This window comes from Stegostoma tigrinum, chromosome 2 (assembly GCF_030684315.1).
Source record: "Stegostoma tigrinum isolate sSteTig4 chromosome 2, sSteTig4.hap1, whole genome shotgun sequence".
NCBI classification, from domain to species: domain Eukaryota; kingdom Metazoa; phylum Chordata; class Chondrichthyes; order Orectolobiformes; family Stegostomatidae; genus Stegostoma; species Stegostoma tigrinum.
Window position 1 is genome coordinate 95,077,710 of NC_081355.1, and position 24,223 is coordinate 95,101,932.

Below are 24,223 nucleotides of genomic sequence, written 5' to 3' on the forward strand. Positions count from 1 at the left end.
TTGTAGGGACTGGCTGTGAGCTAGCTGGTCCGAGCCCATGTACTGTACGCATGGGAATAAAGGGTGAGTTAAAGATGGGGTACTAGCCTCTCTGCAGTTATTTCGTGGAACAACGTTAAGGCAGGGGAAAGATCGCATTGAGCAGCAGTCTGACAAATGTTGTTCACAGTAAGATCTGAACTGCAATCTCTTAGTCAAGTTGACGATGAGCAGTCGTGAAACACTGAGCTTGGTTATCAAGCCAAGATCCCAGTGTTTAAGATAGCTCAAGTGCTCTTCACTCTGAAGTCCGTTTACAGTTTCCTTAAAATTGCATGTTTTTTTTAAGTTTGGCATTTAAGCACATTGATAATCAATTTCAAATAAGACTATATATCTTATAATGGAAGCAAATAATTTACTTAGCTAATTACACTTCCAAATGGCCCTGCTTTTGTCAGGAGTATCTTTGAACAGTTAATTGTGCAGTGAATATTGTGTTGAAAGTTTAAATGGGAACTCTGGGGGAATTGTATAAATAGATAGAACATAGAACATTACAGCACAGTACAGGCCCTTCGGCCCTCGATGTTGTGCCGACCTGTTGTACCGATGTGTATTTTGTATTGAAACAGTACACCTAGAAGGAACTTCCCAATTGGTTCATCCAAAAAATAGACAAGGGTTCTTTGCTAGCCAAGCAGATAGGTGTGCAGTATGCCTACTTTGTTAACTAATTTCAGCGTGCTTCAGTGTTTCAGTTAAAGAAGGAGAAAGCTAGGAATCAACCATTGATCCCGCTTTTGGTTTTGATCCCTGTTTGCTCTTGAGTAGTAAGAATGCAGGGTCAGCTGTGTTGGCATCCAAATAAAGACACCTGCTGTGAAGGTTTCACATGAAGAGTGGCCATTTCAGCTTGCTACAACCACCCCTGATGCTTTATCACAGCAATAAACAGTTTAGAGAAGGCAAAGTAGAGCTAAAGCTATATCTCCCGGCTTTTGGTCTACTTCTTAGGTTGAAACAGGAAAGGAGGAAAGTTTAGATCTATGTTAAGTCTAATCAGAATTAAGTATCAGAACCTGTGTGAGTTTAACAGAACAAACTCTCATGAACAACTGATAAACTGGTAGAGTGGATAGGGCGTAGTTTCCCAGAAAGGCTCAATTCTAATTGAGTTTAAATGGGAGTTCTTTGTTTTGACTGAAAACTTTAGATGTTTAGTCCTATTCGTATCAGATAACATTTAATACTGTTCAGTTAAATGAATAGTTTCATCCTTAGTTATTCCTTTCATTGAGTCTCCAAGCCAACTGTAACATGTGGCATAAAATCTCTAAATTATTGCAACTAGAAAGTAACAAAGTCAGCTCTAATTAGCAATGTTACTTTCAACAGAGAGCAAACTTTCCTGGGAAATCGTCTGATCGTGTGCCAGCAAATTCATTTTCAGTGTTTCACTTAGCCCCCCTCAATAATAATTATTGCAATCTTGTGGCCTGCAGTTTATTCATTAAATGTGCCATTTGCAATAGCCCTGTGAGAAACTTTCCACCACATTTGGATGTTGATAAGCAAAATCTCCCAACTTGATCTTGTGCAAACTCCTTAAATGTTATAAACATCACATTTGTGTTGAAAAGACCACTGTCATGTCTGCAGGATTCAAGTAAGCAAAGAGTTTTATTCAAGCCTGCATGCCAGGGAAAAAAATTCCATTTGAATAGAAACTGTGTGCAAATGTATGGGAAAAGCAGGAGATTGGGTAACGACGTATGTTTGAAGAGCTGGTGCAAGCATGATGGGCAAAATTCCCATAACACTTCTGTGATTCTATGAAGTCCTGTTCCCCATTACATGGTTTTGCAATTTTAAGACTCATCAGTAATTGGGCAGCCTGTTTTCGGGACATTTTTGTTCTGCATGTAGCAAATACATGCAACCAAATATTATCACAAATAACACGATATTAGCATACGTACTGTGATATCATTCTCCCCCATTGTCCACTTAGAATCACAGCAAAAAAAGGTGATGGAAACGACTAACATATTATTTTGTGGTTTTTAGTGATTCAAAAAAACTGTCTCACTTGTGCTGCTTATTTTCTCTAGGGAGGCAAAGGGAGGATAGGAGTGGTTATTTCATCATACATGCACTTCACCAACATTTCTGCAAGGTAACAAACATTAAATTAATTATGGTCTTAATTTACACAAGTTAGTACAGTCTCTATAATTTCAAAGGCGCACTTTCTTTACCAGCTAAGCTTTGAAATGTAAGTGTATAGATTTTTATTTGCTTATGGAACTCATGAATCGCACTGTCTTTTAACCTCACTGATCTCACATTAAAGATTTAACTGCTTGAGTCCCTACCCTTTCTGTACAACAAACAACTGCTAAAAGACATGGAGGACAAACAAACGACATCTTCCCATCAATGTCCATCTATGGCGATTCGTGACCAGAACTTTTCTAATGGTTTAATTGTCCAATTTTACTAACTGTTGGAATAGCCACCTTTTTTTTGGCATTTTAACTTAAACCATTTACATCACTTAAGCATTCAGTTTGTTCATCATTGTCAGCTGATGAGTACTAAATTTTCACACTTCTGAATATTTTGTTACAGTGCTGATCAAGCTCTTGACAGATTTGCAATGAAGAAATTCTATGATGATAAAGTATCTGCGTTGATGCAACCATCGCAAAAACGGTAGTCCATACCTTTGTTTTATTTCATTCTTGTTGAGTTTTAATTTATCACTAATGCTGTTATCAAATCTTCCATCAGTCATTTTAGAGTGTTCATGAAAATGATTTCAGTAGAGATGTACTGCATTTAAGACTCCTTGGCCAGTTGACATTAATTTTATTATCACTAGATAAACATTTTAGTCTTTCATTTTCTCTTGATCCCTGTTAGTAGGTATTCTATATATATATCAGTTGTGCATACATCTGGAGGGTAATAGAAAGCTGTTGAATTGATCTCATGAGGATTATTAATATTCTCTTCCTGCTTGTTTTAATATTCACAGAATGAAAATTAATTTTCAAAATGTTAGATGGATCAGGATGATTTTAAAGCAAAGTCTTCACTTTGAGCAGTGTAAACAATCATGAATTTGATCTACAGTCTACCACATAGAGTCTATAGAGCAGAAATGGGCTAATCAATGATGACACATTCATCCAACAGAACATTTTTTTAAGTGATCCTATTGTAAATACAAAAAAGGTTTGAATTACGGTCACATTAACATAGAGGTGTGACATGAACACTGTTGTTATTCATCTGAAGTAGCTGCAGGCCCTTTTTTGAACAAAGCAATATGTTCAGTGAACTTATTATGTGTATGGTTGAAAAGCAAATCCAAGAATATCTCCGATGATGAAGGGCCTAGGCCCGATACATCAGCTTTTGTGCTCCTAAAATGCTGCTTGGCCTGCTGTGTTCATCCAGCTCCACACTTTGTCACCAAGTATATCTCATTTCCAGTTTTGTTTTCAAGCATCTTCTGTCCCTTCTGTTTCAAATATTTCATCTATCCAAACATTGGTGTGGGGATACATTAGCATAGATATTGTCAGCACACTAAGTCTTGGCTGAATACTTTTTTTGGAGTGAATCTAATAACTTAATGTTGGAAGTTTGTTCCAAGCAGTGATTGGGAAAAATATACAATCATAGGTGAATTGGTTCTGAATATTCTACCAGAATGTGCTCCCTAGCAGTCAGGGGAAATTTTTTTTACACCCTCTCTCATGCTGAAATAGTGAGGGTAGTTTATTCTTATTATTACCACATCTGAGACCAATTACCACAGCACAGGGTTATGGGGGCAGAGGGCAGTCAAATCTCGAACCTCACTGTAGGATAATAAGACTTGCATTTTATCTCTTAAATAATTTATGTTTGGAACAAAAGGGTAGTAAATAAAATTAGCGTTCATAGGATGGGAGGGAATACCCTAGTATGGATTGAGAATTGGTTAATCGACAGAAAGCAGATCGTAAGAATAAACTGACCATTCGCAGGATGGCACACTGTTACTATTGGGGTACCACAAGTGTCTGTACTAGATTCACAACTGTTTGCAACTGATAGAAGTGATTTGGATGCGGGGTGCAGTTGCAATATTTCCACATTTGCTGATGACACCAAGCTGAGTGGGAATGTAAGTTGTGATGAGGGTGCAAGGTGGCTTGGAGAGGTTTAGTCAATGGACTGGAACATGGCAGATGCAACATAATGAGTAAAAGGGCAAAGTTATTCGCTGCTGCTGCAAAAAAACCAGGAAGATAGAGTACTTCTTAAGTGGTGAGAGGACAGGAAGTGTAGTTGCCCAAAGAGATCCAGGTGTCCTTATCCGTGAGTTAGTAAAAGCTGGCATACAGGTACAGCAAGCAATTAGAATGGAAAAACTAGATGGTGACATTCATTTAGAGGAGATTTAAGTACAGGAGTAAAGATGTTTAGTTCCAGTTGTGTAGAGCATTTATCAGCTCTCACTTGGAGTATTATGTACAGTTTGGTGTCCTTATGGAAGTACTTGCCCTAGAAGGAGTTCAATCATGGATCACCGAAGTAATCCCTGGTATGAAGAGATATTTTTATGAGGAGAGTTTGAAGAAACATAGTTTGTATTTTTTAAAGTTTCAAAGAATGGGAGATGACCTAATTGAAACATACAAAATTCCTGTGGGGTGGATGTTTCCCCTTATTCGTAACTCCAGAGCCATATCTCAGGATAAATGCTAGGCAATTTAAGATTGAGATGAGGAGGCATTTATTTGCCCAAAGGGGGTCAATCTTTGGAATGCCTTACTCCAGAGGCAGTGGAAGCTCAATCATTCGATGTGATAATAGATTTTTGGAAATAGTGTGAAAAGCTGTGATTGAGGTGATGATTTAGATTGATGAGGTAGGCTCAATGGTCTGAATGGGCTACTCCTGCAAATAAGGAGATTTTGCAATTTTTGTATCAGGTTGTGATCTGCATTTCAAGTTTAATGGGCAATGCCAATCACTTTGGAAGGCATTATTACATAGAAATTTATGCTGAATAAAATAAATAAATAAACTTTTATATAAAGATTGTTGAAGAAAATACAACAACCTCAATAAAGGGCTCCTTTGCATCTTTAAAATTGATTCTTTTATATGGAAATTCATTCCATTGGGTCCTTTCTGACCCAGCTGGAATTTGGAAGTGAAATTTAAGCATTCTCATGCTAAATAGAATTATAAATATATTGTTTTGCTTTGGCACCAAATTAAATGCTGCCACGATTACGCTAATGAGCTCTTAAAGTACAGCATTGTTGCTATCACCAGTATGCCAAATTATTCAGGACTACATCCAAGCTTGTAACAATGAAATAATTGAAGGTTTTTATATGTATTTGTTTGAGTTATGATTCACCCCTTAAGAGAGCTTAACAGGATCCCTATATTCTTAAGCTTCATGCTGCTCCTTGACTTGCAAGCTTAGTTAAAGATTTATTACAGTTTTTTTGACAGTTTTACAGTTATTATAGTCATTACAGTTTACTAATATAAGGTTTTTTCCATTTTGTTTTATTAACATACAAAAAAACAAACAAAATGAATAGGGATATGGGCCAGGAGCAGGCAGGTAGGACTAGTTTAGTTTGGGATTATGTTTGGCATGGACTTGTTGGACCACAGGGTCTGATTCTGTGCTGTATGACTCTATAACTACACCATTATAGCTCCTAATGTGAGGATGCTAACATATCACAATAGACAGGTTTGTGCTATTTACTTTTTTGAAGCTGTCAAACACATTTACACAAAACTAATGCAGTTCAGGAACATTTACCTAGAAGCATAGTCTGAATATGAATCGACACTCAGATTGTGGGAAAGGACACCAACCAGTCCGTCTGGATATTTTGATGTAGAGATCAGGGTAACTGCACTTGTAAAGATGCTCTGAATAATTACAGACTGCTTTTATAATGTAAAGATAACTATTTGGTACTATTCTGTGGGAAATGGCATTTCCATTTAATTGGACATTGCAGTTTACCTTTGCTAGCTAGTACATAAAAAGTGTATACCAAGTCCAGTAAGAACTTCAAAGGATAATTTGTCTTGGCAGTACATCAGAGAACAGTAGTCTTAACATTGTTGCCTCGTTTATGAAGAAAATTTGATTCTTTGAAGATTATTATGACATTTCTATACCAGCATAAATCTGGAAGCTTGTTTATTTTGTTCTCTGTGTAGATATACTGTCATTATATATCTAACTTTCTATTATATAATGGGCATAACATTTTACAATGAAGTCTTTTTCTTTGCATGTAATCTTGTTAAAATTACAAAAGAATTTCTGATCTAGGCTCAAACCCACATTATCAGGATATCATTGACGTGGCAGGAAATTCGTCCCACAAAGGATCCACTGGCTTCCACTAGCTTTTCAATCCCGAGGTTTTGCACCTACTGACAATGGGGTCCCTGGGCTTGTGTTGAGGAGTTGAACCAGTCTACAGAGGTGATAGATGCTGCTCTATCATGCCAAGGTTTTATGTAGCCAGAATTCCCTACAACCTTCTTTCCCAACGTATCAGGGCTGTCATTGCTAGTGCAGACGTCCTAAAGCAGAGCTTCTCTTGGGAAACCTAGTGAAGACCATGCTTTCTGAATTTACTTTGTATCTGTTAACCTATTATACTACATGCTGTACTACCACACCTACCCTACTGAGATGTTTCCCAGCTCATTTCTAGCCCCATTTGTCCTAGATCTGCCAGGCACGATGGGAAAGAAGAGTATCAGTTGATGTGTATTTTAGTCAGAATTTTCTTTCATTTGTTGGCTCATATGGATACAAATCATCACAGTGTTTAAATTTCAAAAACAAAGTGCTGAGAAGTTTGTGTAATCAGGTTTCATTTCTTACTTGATACAGAGTAAATGTTTGGTCAATAGGGGCAAGATTTCGTTATCTAACACTGGAAGAATGAAATATCGATCGACAACAGCATTGTCCACTTGCATTTGGATGCTTCTAAAATAAACAGCATTTTAACAAAGCACTAATAACCATTCCAGAACTGGTATTGTGTTATATCTTACAGTCAATATGCCATTAGGAGACAAGCTAATGAACTGCATCAGGGCATGTGCCCTGAAGCATTTATAGGTCTTATTCTCCATTCAACCCCGGGATCACTTGAAGCATTATACATCACTAGAAGCATGATTTTTGTATAAACTAATCACTTAATGTTAGTCAGTTCATGTACTTGCCTGAGAAATATAATGTGTAATGGTTAGCTGTAGCAAGCTGCTGTGGGATTCTTCAGTGTCCACACCCAGTTTCTAATGTTGAAGGAGATAACATGAGCATTACTGCACCAGATAAGATAACTTTCTGGAGGCAAAATCAAGTTAGTTGCCATGCCTGATATGACTTTGGTTTCAGTGTTATCAGAAGCTAGTTGGAAGAATTTGAGCTTCAGAACCAGAGCCTCAGATCCTATCAACAATAAAAACTGACAGGTTAACCATCAATTGTGAGCTGGAGTATTCTGAACTATCTGACACAGGCATCAAAATACTAAGATGTTGAGTTGCCTTTTTAGTGTTTGCGTGAAAAGTCAAAATAAAACTGTATTTGTGCTTTCTTCAGCCAGAGTGTCGTGAATCTGTGGAACACATCGCCACAGAAGACCGTGGAGGCCAAATTATTGTCTATATTTAAAACAGAGAGAGAGAGAGATATTCTTGATTAATAAGAAGATCAAGGATTACGGGGAGAAGGCAGGAGAATGGGGTTGAGAAACATATCAGCCACGATTGTGTGCTGGACCAGACTTCGATATTTGGTGGTCTTTTCAGTTCCGAGCAATGGAAATTCCCAAGAATGTAGCCACACTACTTGACTAATGATACAAGTCTCTATCATTTCCTCTACCTTTATATAATCATGAAAGGGTTTGTTGCTATTGTACTTCAAGAAAAATAAACATCTGGGTGTTTGAAATATTGAAACAGCTCACAAAAATACAAAATATTTATAAGCACCTGGAATGACTGTGTGTTCTGAGAACAGTTTCAAAAATGTCAATGTTGTAGATTTCACTTAGAAGTTGGCATTCCCCTTTGCGTGAAAGGCCACGGTTATGTCACAGGGACACTTTCTAAACTCAGTCATCAGCATCCATCTAACAATACTGGAGCTTTCATGCAACGTCATATTTTGGGTGGAGCTGAAGTGACAGATCTGTGTTTTTTGGTGAGCTTCATAACTTAAAAGCAAAAGAGAAGGCTCCTTTGAGAGCATGGTAAGTCTCCTTGGAACTCACTTAATGTGTAATGTAACCTTTCACCACATGAAATTCTGTGTCACTAAAATCTGCTTAAGGTTCTTGAGTGGATTTGTAACTCGGGTTATGGATGCTGTGGTTGGTTGGCTCACCAAGCTGGTTTGTTATTTTGCAGATGTTTCATTAAGCTGTCAGGTTACATCATCAGTGCAGCCTCCAGTGAAGTGCTGTTGTATTTCCCCATTTGTTATTTCACCTCTGAGGTCCATTAGAGTTGAGTACCTTTTCCGGTTTTTCTTTGCAGTGGTGTGTTTAGAGGGTTTAATTTTACGTGTTTGGGATAATGTCAGGATCCTAGACCAAGCCAAACAGAGACGAGCACAGGAATTTCTACAGGCCTGTTTCTACACCAAGAAGGCCATCAACAAACACGCAGAATTGGATCCTACATACACACCACTGCGAAGAAAAACTGGAAGTGAGATAATCAACCCCAACGGACCCCAGAATTGAAATAACAAGTCGGGAAATACAGCATAGCTTCATTGGAGGTTGCACTGATGTTACCCAGTAGCATAATGAAACATTTGCAAACTAATGAACCAGCTCAGCGAAAGAACCAACCACAGCCCTAAAATCTGTCAATGTTCACAAGTTTTGAAATAAGCTTTTTAGGAAGCAAATGTTCTGAATAAGCACTTTTCACAGACATGACCTCTAAACTGCTCCTAAGATGATGATTTTCGACCTACACAAGTTAAAATAGAATTTTAGGTGATCACAGAAAAATTATTGTAGTGTAACATTGAAGTAAACTATTTTCATTCAGTTCTGCGGAAGGGTCACTGGACCCAAAATGTTATGTCTGATTGCTCTCCACGGATGCTGCCAGATCTGCTGAGCTCTTCCAGCAACTTTGTTTTTGTTTCTGATTTACAGCACCCATAATTCTTCTGGTTTTCATTTATGTTTAGTGTCTTCTTTGAGTGGAGTAATTGATCAATAATTTAAAGACCCCTGTAATATGGGATTGGATCAATTCTTTTGCTTTCATATCAGATAAATGTGTAGAGAGGGTGAATAAAAATCATTAGACCTATCAGGGTTAATTCCGTAAAGTCAATGTTGAAAACCTCAGCACCTTTCACCAGGTTCTCAGCTGCTGAGAACCGCAAAAGGTCAAAAAACACTGTAGCTACTGCAAGGAAATGGTCAAAAGGGCTTGTGAACTCCCTAACTGCATCTTTGGAGACACAGCTCCTGATTGTCCACTCCAGTTATCCATCCTGTATAAGTGGAAGAGACCTGTTCTCTCAAAAGAATCATTGAGTTTCATTGTCCAGGACTGAAAGGACTCCTCACCCACTTCTTCTCTCAGCTGTTCACTCATGCCATTTAACACACATGCATTTCTGCTGCTTGAAAGATTAAACAAAATAACATGTAAAACGGGTCAGACTAACTTTACTATGTGTTTTTCCCCTTAGGTATGTCCATTTTTTAAATGGTTTGCTCTCTGGTTCAGTGAAAATGAACACCACTCCCTTGTTTCTGCACTTTGTGATTTTGCATGGCATTCCTAGCTTTGATACCGGAGGAGGTAATGCTTTGAAATACTATAAACGAAATATAGAAAAATAGATACTTAATGCTCTTTTGCACTTTTTGAAAAACCTCTTAATTGCCTCATTGAGCATGATGTTATGCTGTAGTTATTGCCCTGTGACTTAGTTTTGAAATTTACTGCCTCACCATCATACCCGAACATGGGGTTATTAAGCAGATAAAATGGACAGTCTGCCTGCCATCCTTCTGTCAATCCCCAAACCATCTGTAATATTATGATTTGGGGCAATGCATCAGGCAACACACCTGCCTTTGGGCATTTTGCTGTCCTTTAATGGCCAATTAATGGGCCTTAATCCACCTCTGCCATTGTAACACACAGGGAAGGCTGAGACAAGGAGAACAGCCTGGCAGCTTTCACTGTCCAGGCTGTTGTCAGGCAGAAAATGAGGCTATCTCTTTATGAAGTCTGCTGTTCCAATTGGGGTCAACTCCTGTCCAGGATAATTCCACCCCTAATCCCTTAGCTATTGACATTTAGAAATCAGCCCCTGACCACTCCTGCCTTGCTGGGGTTTGCAAAGCAGACCTGACCAAAATACCTCATTTAGCTGAAGTCCAGGATGCATCACGTCTTCACCATTAAGATCTGCCTGCAGTTGCAGCAGTTTCTATGATGCACCGTGTGCGTGTGTGTGTGTGCGCGCGTGTGTGTGCGTGTGGGTGGGTGTGGTGTGGATGTGTGTGTGGGGGCTGTGGGTATGGGTGTGGGTGTGTGCCTGTGTGCATGGAAGTGTGAGTGTGGGGGTGTATGTGGATGCACATATTTAGGAGTTTGGGGATAGCAGGGGAATGATTCTGACTCATTTAAGGCTGTCCTGGCTTATTAATACGGTGCCAATGGACATTTTGATTGTCCATGGGATAGGACAGAATCCTTCTCCAGCTTTGGTTTTGATCAGTTCGAAAACCTGTTTATTTATTTTCAGAAAACTCTGTCAAACAATTGTGGGTTTAACAGTATCGCTGTAATTTTCAATGTGTTGTCCAAATACAACATCACTTTTCATGGTTTAAAGTCCAAATATTACGAAAATGAATACTGGCAAAACTGCTGAAAGGATGTCAACTGTGATTAAAAATTGAAAGTATTATGAATAATATGAATGCTTTATTGGGAAGAAGGGTCATATCAGACTTGAAACATTAAATTCTCTTTGTGTCTCCAAAGATTCTGGCAGACCTACTGAGTTTCTCCAGCACTGTCTCTTTTTATTCCCTGTTTCCAACATCCACAGTATTTTTATTTATAGCAGTGGCTCCCTGAGTTGGTTTTTTCATTTTATCGTATCCAGTGTAAGTTTCGAAGTTGGCATGCTGGGTTCTAAAATTGCAAAGTTGCATAGGGGCTTGTAACATGTAGAACAAGGCACGGCCCCCAGAACCCACTCTTGCTGGAGCAGTTACCACGAGTTCTGATGCTCATAAAGTACCAAGGGTGTGCACATTACAAATTTGGTGCTTCTGTATTTAAATCAGATTTTCAGCAAATAGACAATTAGTGGTTCCATTAGAATGGGAAGAAACTGAGTTTTTAACTTATTTTTTAAAAAATTGCTCATTGTGAGAAGAAAAGAAAATTTTTCTGTTGCCTTTAAAAAGCGGTTGTGCGTCAGATTGACATTCCTTTGTAAAGCTAATTTGATGACCCATAAATAATGCAGAACGAATGCTAAAAGCAGTACATACTTGATACATTTTGATGTACTTGACTTGATGCAGACAAACACCATTAACAGTTTGAAGTACAAGAACATCTCACTTTTTGTTTTGCAGTTTGTCGCCCGTTTCTCAAGATTTACCAAGCAATGCAACCGGTCTACACGTCAGGAATCTAGTAAGTTTTACGTCTAATATTGGGAACTTAATGACTTTTCACTAACTGACACAACAAGCTGAATGCTTCCCTTCTGTGCTGTGTGACCGTTTTATGATTCATCACATGTTAGTACAGAACTTGAGCATTACCAACAAAGCAGACATAAAATTCTTGGTCTTGCACTCATCAGGGCAGACACAGAAATGCTGAATTTCAGAAGGAGCAGCAATCTGTGTGTTGTGCTGATTGGTTGGTAAGTCGGCTAACCTTGGTTGTGGTGTTACATGGAGAATTACCAAAGACCTCAGGGTCTCCCTTGTTTTATTTTAAATTAGTAAAGATGCCTAACATATCTTCAGGATATAATGTCCAACATTAGATATGCTTCCATAATTGGAAAAACCTTGCTGAAGAATCCTGAGTATAGTAAGAATTACTATATTTGAGGGCCCGGAGGACTGGAGACTTGCTAATGTTGTCCCCTTGTTTAAGAGGGACAGCAAGGATAATCCAGGTAATTATCGACCGGTGAGCCTGACGTCAGTGGTAGGGAAGCTACTGGAAAAGATACTGAGGGATAGGATCTGTTCGCATTTGGAAGAAAATGGGCTTATCAGTGATAGGCAACATGGTTTTGTGCAGGGAAGGTCATGTCTTACCGACTTAATAGAATTCTTCGAGGACGTGACAGAGTTGGTTGATGAGGGAAAGGCTATAGATGTCATATACATGGACTTCAGTAAGGCATTTGATAAGGTTCCCCATGGCAGGCCGATGGAGAAAGTGAAGTTACATGGGGTCCAAGGTGTGCTAGCTAGATGGATAAAAAAATCTGGCTAGGCAACAGGAGACAGAGAGTACTAGTAGACGGGAGTTTCTCAAATTGGAGACCTGTAACCAGTGGTGTTCCACATGGATCTGTGCTGGGACCACTGTTGTTTGTGATATATGTAAATGATTTGGAGGAAGGTGTAGGTGGTCTGATCAGCAAGTCTGCAGATGACACTAAGATTGGTGGAGTAGCAGATAGTGAAGGGGAGTGTCAGAGATTACAGCAGAATATAAATAGACTGGAGAGTTGGGCAGATAAATGGCAGATGGAGTTCAATCTAGGCAAATGCGAGGTGATGCATTTTGGAAGATCAAATTCAAGGGCGAACTATACAGTAAATGGAAAAGTCCTAGGGAAAATTGATGAACAGAGAGATCTGGGTGTTCAGTCCATTGTTCCCTGAAGGTGACAACGCAGCTCAATAGGGTGGTAAAGAAAGCATATGGCATGCTTTCCTTCATTGGGTGGGGTATTGAGTACAAGAGTTGGCAGGTCATGTCGCAGTTGTATAGGACTTTGGCTCGGCCACATTTGGAGTATTGTGTACAGTTCTGGTCGCCATATGACCAAAAGGATATGGATGCTTTGGAGAGGGTGCAGAGGAGGTTCACCAGGATGTTGCCTGGTATGGAGGGTGCTAGCTATGAAGAGAGGTTGAGTAGATTAGGATTATTTTCATTAGAAAGACAGAGATTGAGGGGGGACTTGATTGAGGTCTACAAAATCATGAGGGATATCGAGAGGGTGAATAGCAAAAAGCTTTTTCCCCAGAATGGGGGACTCAATTACTAGGGGTCATGAGTTCAAAGTGAGAGGAGGAAAGTTTAGGGGAGATATGCGTGGAAAGTTCTTTACACAGAGGGTGGTGGGTGCCTGGAACGCATTGCCAGCAGAGGTGGTAGATGCAGACACATTAATGTCTTTTAAGATATATTTGGACAGGTACATGGATGGGCAGGGAGCAAATGGACACAGACCATTAGAAAATAGACGACAGGTTAGACAGAGGATCTTGATCGGCGCAGGCTTGGAGGGCCGAAAGGCCTGTTCCTGTCCTGTAATTTTTTTTGTTTTTTGTTCTTTGTTCTTTGTTACTCTAACACTGCCAGTTGGGCTTAAGGGGCTCATTACACTTGTTAGAAGCTGCATACTTTCATATGCAGGAACCTTTACAAGGCAGGAAAGAAGTATGTGTCCTAGCATTGTAACATTTCTTTCTGAATTGAACAAAAGCTGGGGATCGATAGTTTCATGTTGTCTACTCTGTGGCAAAGCTTTGACCAAGCAATTCCAACTTCCACACCAATCATACCTGTTCCCCATGTACTACAAGTTGTTCACTCTGAAATTTAGCCGCTTTGTGTCTGTCCTGATGAGAGTGAGACAAAGCTTTGATTATACGTATTTATTTGTTCTGTGATTCTGTAATATCTTTCATTTTCTGTCTGTTTCAGTAATGTTGGGCCAGAAAATCAAAGCAGAATTTGCATTTCGATAGAGCCAGCCCAGCTGCTAAAAGGTGATATAATGGTGAGTTCTTCTCTGAGTGAACAACAAAAAAAAAAATCAATGGTGATAAAGTGAAAGGAAAATAGTACACGGAAACTGTCCTACATGTTGGTAAGAACCATTTTTCGGACTGCATGAACAGTACACTGACTTATGGATATCTATTTTTCAATTTGCAGCTATTATAATTCTTTATATTTTCTTTGGGACCTTCAATTTATTCATGTTTTTCATTGCTCGCTTCTACTATTGAATTACTAACATTCTCCCTTCAAATGTTTCAGAGATAATGGGAACTGCAGATGCTGGAGAATCCAAGATAATAAAGTGTGAAGCTGGATGAACACAGCAGGCCAAGCAGCATCTCAGGAGCACAAAAGCTGACGTTTCAGGCCTAGACCCCTCTCTGATGAAGGGTCTAGGCCCGAAACTTCAGCTTTTGTGCTCCTGAGATGCTGCTTGGCCTGCTGTGTTCATCCAGCTTCACACTTTATTATCCCTTCAAATGTTTTCTCCTTTGTCGGGTTATTTGACCATTAATTCATGACTCAAAAAACATGACAAAACGTGAATTCATTTTGCCTTCAGCTACCTAGTTTTGATAATCTACAATGAATCAAGAATTGGATATAAAATCTTCGTTATTTGTAGTTTAGCTTGTGTTCTCACTCCTCCCATGCCAAAATATTGCATAGTGCAACAACCTTCCCATTCTCACCACCCTGCTTAAATCCTTCCAAACACCATTCTCCTCCATAACCACACAACGTCCCACACTTCTATTACTGGTGCTCCCACCCACTTACACTTTTGAATCCCCCCACAGCCCATGTCTCCAGCCACCACTCAGCACAACCCATCACCATCTCTCTGATAAATGTTTTTCTTTATTCATTCTCGGGATGAGGGCGTTGCTGGCTAGGCAGCATTTATTGCCCATCAACAATTATCCAGAGGGCGGTTAAGAGTCAACCATATTGCTGTGGGTTTGAAGTCACAGGTAGGCCAGACCAAGTAAGAATGACAGTTTCCTTCCCTATGGGACATTGTTGATTGTTGGAAAAAACCACTAATGAATTCATAGTCACCATTAGATTCCTAATTCCAGATACTTAATGAATTCAAATTCCCCCATCGGCAAGACAGGGTTTGAGAAGGCCCTAGTTTACAACTGGATATAACAGTGCAGTGATAATGCCACCAGGCCATCACCTCTCCCACTGTATAGAGTGCCCAAAGCCTACTGCTTTCCATCTGCAACATGGAAAGTTTTCTCTACCATACATAACTTGTGCTTAAAAAATGTATTTAATACAATGAACTCTAAATTGAACCAAATTAAGATAGTAATCACTATCATGGCCACTAGATTTGCTCAATCATTATGGATCAGTAATCCTGATAATTACTGTACATGCGATAATATTACAACTTACATGACTCACTATTTTTAAAAAAGAATGTTGCAGACAAAATAAAATTAATGTGCATGATGTGCTGGCTGTTTCTTTGCTCCTATTGCGTTATACAGCATTACCACCAACCCAATAGAGCAGCAAAGTGAGCTGAACTCATCAACCACATACTTGTCGAAAATAACATCTGCGTCAGTGACTTCATTAACTTCAATCACCCTGATTAAGAAGCATTCCTTTATTTAATATTTACTTGAACAGTTCTACTCTCCACTTTATACAGTCAAAAAGTCCTGGAGGAGATGCAGAAAAGAACTTAAGAGAATGAACAGGAGAATCAAGGGTTTTCCACTCAAGAGGGTTTGAACAAACTGAGGCTGTTGTATTAAGAAAAAAAAAGCGAGTGTGGCCAGATGGAGGTCTTTGAGATTACGAATATGATAAGATTGATGCCAAGAAATTGTATTGTGAGTGAGACCGAAGATGAAGGCTATAAGTAAAAGATAATCACTAATAAATTCAGTAAAGAATTCAGGAAAAGCCATTTTTACTCTAGGTATTGTTAGAATGTAAAATTCAGTAGGACAAGAGTTTTTTGAGACGAATAACATGGATGCATTTGAGCAGAAGATAGACAAATACTTGAATGAGAAAATATTAAAACCTTGTGTTAGTGGGGTCAGGTGAAGAAGGGTGGGAGAAAAGTCATATGGACTATAAACAGAACATGGGCCTACCTCTTTGCTGCAGATACTGTATTATAATAACATCAAGATTGAACCACCGCAAGTTTTGAACATGCTTTTATTCCCATAAGTACTGTGAGTCCTATGTTATCAAATCTCCAGATGTCACAGCCTATGAATTCCCGTTACTTTGCAGATTAGAAACAACACAAGATAATCCTTAGTTACAGCTTTGCATTTTCTTGGCCTCAATCCAGGCCAGACCAACAAGAGCACAAACTCACCATACTTAGGTGTTTTCCATTTGTGCAGTTCATTCAAAATTTAGCGTCATGGAGTCATGATTGGACTAACAGCTTTAGATTTGCAAGTGAGAAGGCCCTAGTTTACAACTCGATATTGGTAAACTCCAGGTTCTTACAAGGCATTTGACTAAGTTCCAAATGAAAAATTGTTCAGTCTAAAGCATTGAGATTGAGTAAAGATCAAAAACAGTCTGAGGGCTAGAGGAGTAAATGCTCAGGATGAAAATGTTTGAGTGAAGCATCTAAGGATCAGCATTGGAATGTCTATATTAAATCTAGGATTTGGAAACTTGATTGAATTGGGCCAAGTTCACAGATCTACTAATGTAAGAGGATAATTGATTTCGAGCTGACATGTTGGGAGCTGCAAGGGAAGCTGGCCAAAATAATCAGGAGCAGTCTGACTGCAACAATGTCAGAGTGGCTTTGCATCTCTCTGGCAGACTCTAACAAAGTTTCTGGGATGAGCCACCCAAGCGAATTCCAACCAGTTCTCACCAATGCACAGCTGGCTAAAGCAGCAATTTATTGCTTCTGCTGCTGAACTCAGCTGTAAACAGCCCACAATGTTGTAGAACAAGAAAAGAATTTGGAGTCTTTGTTTAGAAAAGGAAACTCTCGTTCAGTGACAAAACGCATTTTAAGCTCCGTCACTCAATGCCCTGCAATGTCCCTCTGTGAATATTCAATTATTTTAATACTTTGACATGGTTTCTCTTGTTCCTCTCCTCTTCCCAGTGTTAATAAGCGATTGTTCCTTTGGCTGGAAAATCAAGAACTGAAGTCACACCCATGTGATATAGTTGGCTATTTAGGACTTCAATGAGGAGACATTTAGTCCCTCAAGTTTACAGGGATTTGGAATTCATCATCTCCAGTGGGTCTGAGGTGATCAGTCATTCAAATTTGAGGTCAACAGATTTTTGGAGGCTAAGAAGATCGGGGATATGGGATAGGACAGGAAAATGGAAGAAAGATTAAGGATCAGATCTGTGGAGAGAGAGAAACAGTTAACATTTGACTTTGGTATGACTCTTCTCCAGAACTGCTGAAGAAGAGTTTTGAAGAAAGGTAATATTGGACTTGAATTATTACTTGTTTCTCTCTCCATGTATTCCACCAAGCCTGTTGAATTCCTCCAGCATTTTTTCTCATTGTGTTCAGGGGTGTGTGAGTTATGGGGGGCTTGGATGTGGGTGGGATGCTCCAAGGGTTGGTGTGGACTTGTTGAGCAGAAGGGCCTGTTTCCACACTGTAGGGATTCTATGAAAACGTATTATTCTTGTTGACAAGAGTTATTCTTGCCAGTTCTAAATTCAACTACTCATGTCTTCTTCAGAGCATATTGCAAAACAACATTTTGTAACATTCTAATTAAACAAAGGCAAATATGCATAAAGCACTCCAAACTGATGTGGTTCAATTAGTAATGACTCAACACATTGCCCCTTCCTTTAACAACATTTCCAAGTTGCTTTGAAATATAGGCTTGCTATCAGCATCCTGATTCACTCAGTCATTCCCTCAGTTCTTTGTGTAAATCTTGGTGGTGTCCTAGTTTTGGATCTTAATTCTCTTGTGGCTCTAGCACTAGATTTTTCAGTTTGATTCTTCTTTGGAACTGAAGAGAAAGGTGAAAAAGTGATATGTATTATAACGAAACAAAAGGTAGGAGGAGCAACTGCAACTAAAAGTAAGATAAAGGGAAGGTTTGAGAGTGATGGAGATTAGAGATCATGGAGTAAGAGAGAAAACAAATGAATTATAACGATCTGAGAGATGAAAACGAGATCCGAAGTAGGTTTTATGTTTATGATAGATTTTAATAGCGGAATATTGGTTAGCCAAGAAAACTAAAAATTTGGGCTGGGAGACAAAATGGAGGAGAGATATTGTGCCCTCTAGTTGTTGAACTCAGTGTTGAGTCCGGAAGGCTGCAACGTGAATGGAAGACTGAGTGTCATTCCTGCAGCTTGCATTGGACTTCACTGGCACACTGGAGCAGGCCTCGGGCAGAAATGTAAGCGTGAGAGCAAATTGGTGTATGAAAATGGCAAGCGCCCAGAAGGTCAGTAACATGTTTACAATTGAACAGAAATATTCTGCAAAACAGTCACCCAATTCTGTATTTAGTCTCAACAGTGTGCAGGACACACTGCTTGGTAGACTAGAATGAGAAAATCACTGCTTCACCTGGGAGGAGTATGTGGGACCTTGGAAAGTGAGGGTGGAGGATGGAGATGAGCAAGAATTGCACCATCTGCAGTTACACAAGAAGGTGCCAAGGGAGAATGTGAAGTGTTGGGGGAGCGACATACGAGTGGGCCAAGGTGCTACAAAGGGATTAGTTTTCCAATGGATTAGAATTAGGGCTGTAATGCCAGTGTCAATACAAATTATTCCTGCATTGTTTCTGCAGATGTTAGAGGTGAATTAAATATTTTGTTGTTCTGGTTTAATTTCTACCCTCCCCACAAAAAGAGCAGATATATATACTTAATGAATAATCTTCTGTTTATTTCTTAAAAGTAAATAACTGTTTAACCCTAGAGTTCAAATATTTGTCTCATGTTTAAATTGTTAGATAATCGCATATCTGGTACAAACTGGACACTTGGATGACTGCTCAGTAATTTCAGTTTAAAAGTGAGCATTCTAAAACAATGAGTGGGCCATTTTCTATTCATACATGTGCAGTTGGACCTTAATGCATATTGCAGTGAGTTTTGGGGAAACCAAGCGGAGGCTTGGGGACTGCTTTGCAGAACACCTCTGCTCGGTTCGCAATAAACAACTGCACCTCCCAGTCGCAAACCATTTTAACTCCCCCCTCCCATTCCTTAGATGACATGTCCACCATGAGCCACCTGCAGTGCCACAATGATGCCACCCGAAGGTTGCAGGGACAGCAACTCATATTCCGCTTGGGAACCCTGCAGCCCAATGATATCAATGTGGACTTCACAAGCTTCAAAATCTCCCCGCACCCCACTGCATCCCAAAACCAGCCCAGCTTGTTCCCCACCTCCCTAACCTGTTCTTCCTCTCACCCATCCCTTCCTCCTACCTCAAGCCGCACCTCCATTTCCTACCTACTAACCTCCTCCCGCCTCCTTGACCAGCCCGTCTTCCCTGGACTGACCTATCCCCTCCCTACCTCCCCACCTATACTCTCCTCTCCACCTATCTTCTTTTCTCTCCATCTTCGGTCCGCCTCCACCTCTCTCCCTATTTATTCCAAACCCTCTCCCCGTCCCCCTCTCTGATGAAGGGTCTAGGCCCGAAACGTCAGCTTTTGTGCTCCTGAGATGCTGCTTGGCCTGCTGTGTTCATCCAGCTCCACACTTTGTTATCTTGCAGTGAGTTTTGCTTTGCTACGATTGTTCTAAACTAAGAAAATGAGGCCATTATGTTTTATTGCAACCTGTACTCTGGTTCTGACACAGCCTACACTATTCTATACTAATATATAGTCAAATACATAGATTCGGGTTCACTCAATACTTGCCAGTCACAATACACTCATATGTCTACATGCTCTCTCTCTGTAGCAATTTATGTGAACTACTGTAATTATCATTAAAACGTAGCACAGATAGGAACAAGAATAGATCATTCAGCCAAACCTGCTATGCTATTCATAGCTAATCATCTCCTCAATGCCAGTTTTCCACACTAATGTCACATCCCTTAAGGTAATTAATCTTTGGAAATATTGATTTCTGTCTTCCGCACGCTGAACATCTGAGCTTTCACAGACGTCTAAAGGCTGACCACCCTCTGGAGCAAAGAAATTCTTCATCATTTCAGTGTTAAATCTCATGTGAATTCCAACTTCTGCTGTTAGTAGTTATGTTAAGCTTCATGATGTCTATTAATCCATTAGGATGACCAAATTTGGAGAACCCTGCCATAAAGAATATTATGAGCTTAATTATTTTCCAGTGGCCATAAATGCTATAGGAAATACGTTTCCAAAATAGAAAATATACTTTGCTATTCTGACATAATATCACTATCTGAAGACACTCAAGGGGTTCTTTCATTTGTGCGATTTTTGCCTAGTCTTCCTTTTTTCCCGTTAAGATGAAATTCTTCAAAGTATAGCGCCAGAAATATGCCACACGTTTCTGGAGTCACGACAGATAATTGGAATTGAGCTCTGAGATCAATGTTTCTAGTCCAAATGTTTGCAGTCATTGCCGTGATATGATGCTGAGTTGCAACATTTTCACAAGACCATGAAGATGTGATCGTAACAGAATACACACAAACCTGATGTCATGACTTTTGCAAAATTAGAATTACTGATTGACAAAATATGACAGGGGCTGCCATCATGCAGAACAAACTTCAGTGAATCTATTACCAGTGGCACAAAGAAACCTTTTCTTCTCCTGTTTCGTTACATATTACCTCATTCTTGATGACATTTAGGTGAGCACGAACATAGTGGACAGTCTTCAGTGTAGAATGCTCAGTGATTCAGGCAGTTTAGTGATTCAACTGTTTTAGAACTTGCTATGAAAGTATTGAAGACCATATTGTTAGATTCAAGTACAGTATTCACTGAAGGTCTTTAAAAACATAATTTGGTGTACTTTCTTTTTAAAAGAAAAAATGTGTTCAGCTTGATAACAATTTACATTTGTAACAGCATGTCTTATTGTAGTTTCATCAGCATATTGCTCGAACAAGAAAATTGTTTATTTTCACACGGAAGGTAGTAAGAAGTTCTTTTTTAGTTAATTGTTGGGATGTGGGTGAGGCTGGCTGGTTCACTTATTCGCAATTTGGAAAAGTGATCAAAGTTATCAGTGTATTGTGAGGCAGCTGTGAACAGAGCAAACTTGAATTCCCCATGTAAATCTCGCTGGGCAGAATGTTATAATGTGACCAATGGTGAGATTAAAGAAAAACCAGATTCTGTTAAAGTTGGCTTCAGAATCTTGCCATTGAGTAGCGATTACCCTATTTCTGTGCTTTAGTTTCTCATTCGGCCTTATTTTTATGTCATTTTCACTTCTTCCCTACCCCATGGAAAAACTACATAGCACAATGTGAATGAGAGCAGGTGCCTGGCAACTACAGCTGCCTTAGTGCTTGTCCCAACCATCTTGCGACCTCGCCTTCACAACAGCATCCTACTGACCACCATCTTCCTCGAACCTTTGTCTACACGGGTCGGCATCTGCAAAATGCCAGCATCAGGCATTCAGTCAAACTGAATCTCTCACCACTTCAGTCCTTCAGCACTTTAGTACAAGTTTCATGCCTCTGTCACTGCACTTTGCATGTGAGGACATAAATGCATCTGATGCACCTACTTCTGAGGCACTTATGGCTGTCTGCTTGCTTTCTTAATTCTTACTCAAGTGTATTTACTTGCAGCTTCCAGGCCTGTATATTTCACACTTGTTGACTTCGGCACTGACTTATGAGCTGCCTGCTTCTCTGTACTTCACGTGACTTTCTTAACACACATAGTCTTTAGGGATCAGCTACAGGCTGCCAGTCTCTGTGGCTTCCATTAATTCTTCAATGCTGAGGGAGAGGCAGGCAGCTTCTCTGGTGGGGAGTACTCAACAGTTAAGGTGGTAGTCATGTTGCCATACAGCACTGTGTTACATCAGTGTCACACTTGCAACATGTGTCAGCAGTTTACATGGCAAATGTACTGCATGTGCTTCAAGCAAATGTTTATGGGCAAACGTCAAAGTGGAGCAGTCCATAGTGAGGTAAACGAGGACATCAGTCAGTAAGGAGTACTGCCAGAGTCTGTCAAGGGGCTCATTGATTTCACTCTAGCCATTTGGCAAGTCAGACAGCTACTTAATCCCACTGGAGTCCAGGACTCCATGTAAACGCAAAGTGCCTTGGATGCAAGGGATCTGAAATAAAAACAATTGGTAGTGGAAAATCACTGCACATGTGGTAGCATCTGTGGAGAGAGAAGCAGTGTTAACATTTCAAGACCAGTTTCAGTTCTGAAAAAAAGTTATATCAGACTTATTCATTAGTAGGATGATTAGTTATGAGGATGAGGTAGGTGAGAGGGATTGAACAGGCATGATGCATGAGGTTTATAATCCATGAGGTTTATTAAGGTGTGTGTGCATTTGCAGAGTTAAGTGAGTGCTGGCCCTGTGAGTGAGTGGTACCAGAGAGGAGATGGTGGCATTTACCCTCGCAGAGTGTGGAAGATCATTGATCTTGTTCCCACAGTGTTGCGCGTCTCACTTTGCAAGAGGCACAGCACTTGTCTGGGGTGGGGCGGCACTGACCCTGGGGCGGGGGGTGCGGGACTCGCCCGACGGGGTGGGGAGGTACAGCACTTGCCCAGCGATATGGCCATCAAGCAAAATTAGAGTCAGTGAGAATCAGAGAAAACTCTCCAATCGTTGGAGTCGTCACCACAACAAAGGAAATGTTTTAGGTCATTCATCTCAGTCTCCTGACATCTCTGAAACAATTATTGCTGGCTTTGTTAAGGGATCTCACTCCTTGGGTTTTCTCTCTCTTTTAAATATTCCATCATCATCCCTCACCTCAAGGAACCAGCCATCCAGTCTGCCACCACCACCTTTGCAACTTCTGAGCCAAGCTCCAAGACAAAGCAAAGGAAACTGGGAATATTTAGATAACAAAAGAATGTGTTGGAGATGGAATCTAAACAACTTGATCTTTATTAATGACAAAGTAACAATCTCTTCATGAGCTGCAGTTCTGAAGAGGAGACTTGAACAGAGAGTTTAGGTTTAAACTCTTTACACAAGGGAGGTACATGTGTAGAATGAACTGTTTGGAAAGATTAAAATATCTGACTGAATGCAAAAGCAAACAGATGTTTTGTTCATCACCAAAAGCCATTGAGCATCAACTTTTGAGATCAATCTAATCAGACGTTGATCTTTCTGTATATCATTGTTTAATGTCAGTGCAAGTTAATTTTTGAAATAATTTGATCATTATATATTCAACATGAGAAAGTCAATTGTTTACAGGTTAAATGCTACCACAAGAAGTATCGTTCTGCAACGAGGGATGTTATATTCCGGCTTCAGTTCCACACAGGCTCTATCCAAGGTTTTGGATTTGTATTTGGAAAGGATGACCTTGACAATGCAAATAAAGGTATATTGATAACTTAGAGATTGTATCACCAATTGTACCTTTAATTTAAAAATGCAGACAGTAAACTGAAGTCATTATCTATGAGCTTTCATTCTCAACCACCATGGATACCTTGGCCACAGAGAGGGGGTTTGGAGGATCTGCTACCATTACTTTCTTTTTCACACACTACCATTAGCCAACGATAAAGGAGCCCCAACAGAAACCTACCTCTGATGTCAATGATCGTGGCTCCCTTGCAAGACTCATGAGTTTGCACGTACTTTTATTGATTGAAATGAGTGTTGACAATGTGTTCCTTCCTCTGTCTCAGCTCAACAACTGGTACACAAGATTGGGAGACCTGACAAGATAGAAAAATTGATAAACACTGTGCATTGCAAAACCAATGTTGCATCGATCTAAAATTTAAAGTTCATCTGTTTCTCTTATAATATTAATTGTAATCAGAGTAAAATCAATAATACTAAATCATTTTAGTTTTTATATTAAAAAAAATCAGTATTTTAATTTAATTTGCAGTGCTGCTGTTCACTGAAAAGAGAGAATTCCACCTTTTCATGGTTATCCTTGTTAAAACATTACAGAAAATGCATTTAATCTGCCACT

At 39.6% G+C, this 24,223-nt stretch overlaps 1 protein-coding gene across 3 annotated transcripts in view; it reads left to right on the forward strand.

The window, feature by feature from the left end:
• LOC125461428 (tensin-3-like) overlaps positions 1-24,223 on the forward strand; it is a 386,950-nt gene that overhangs the window by 266,255 nt on the left and 96,472 nt on the right. For all 3 annotated transcript variants that reach the window (XM_048550197.2, XM_048550207.2, XM_048550217.2), the window contains 6 exons: positions 2,094-2,158; positions 2,614-2,697; positions 9,776-9,888; positions 11,691-11,751; positions 14,020-14,095; positions 23,485-23,614. In XM_048550197.2, coding sequence (XP_048406154.2) covers positions 2,094-2,158; positions 2,614-2,697; positions 9,776-9,888; positions 11,691-11,751; positions 14,020-14,095; positions 23,485-23,614 — 529 coding nt within the window. The remainder of the gene's footprint in view (positions 1-2,093; positions 2,159-2,613; positions 2,698-9,775; positions 9,889-11,690; positions 11,752-14,019; positions 14,096-23,484; positions 23,615-24,223) is intronic.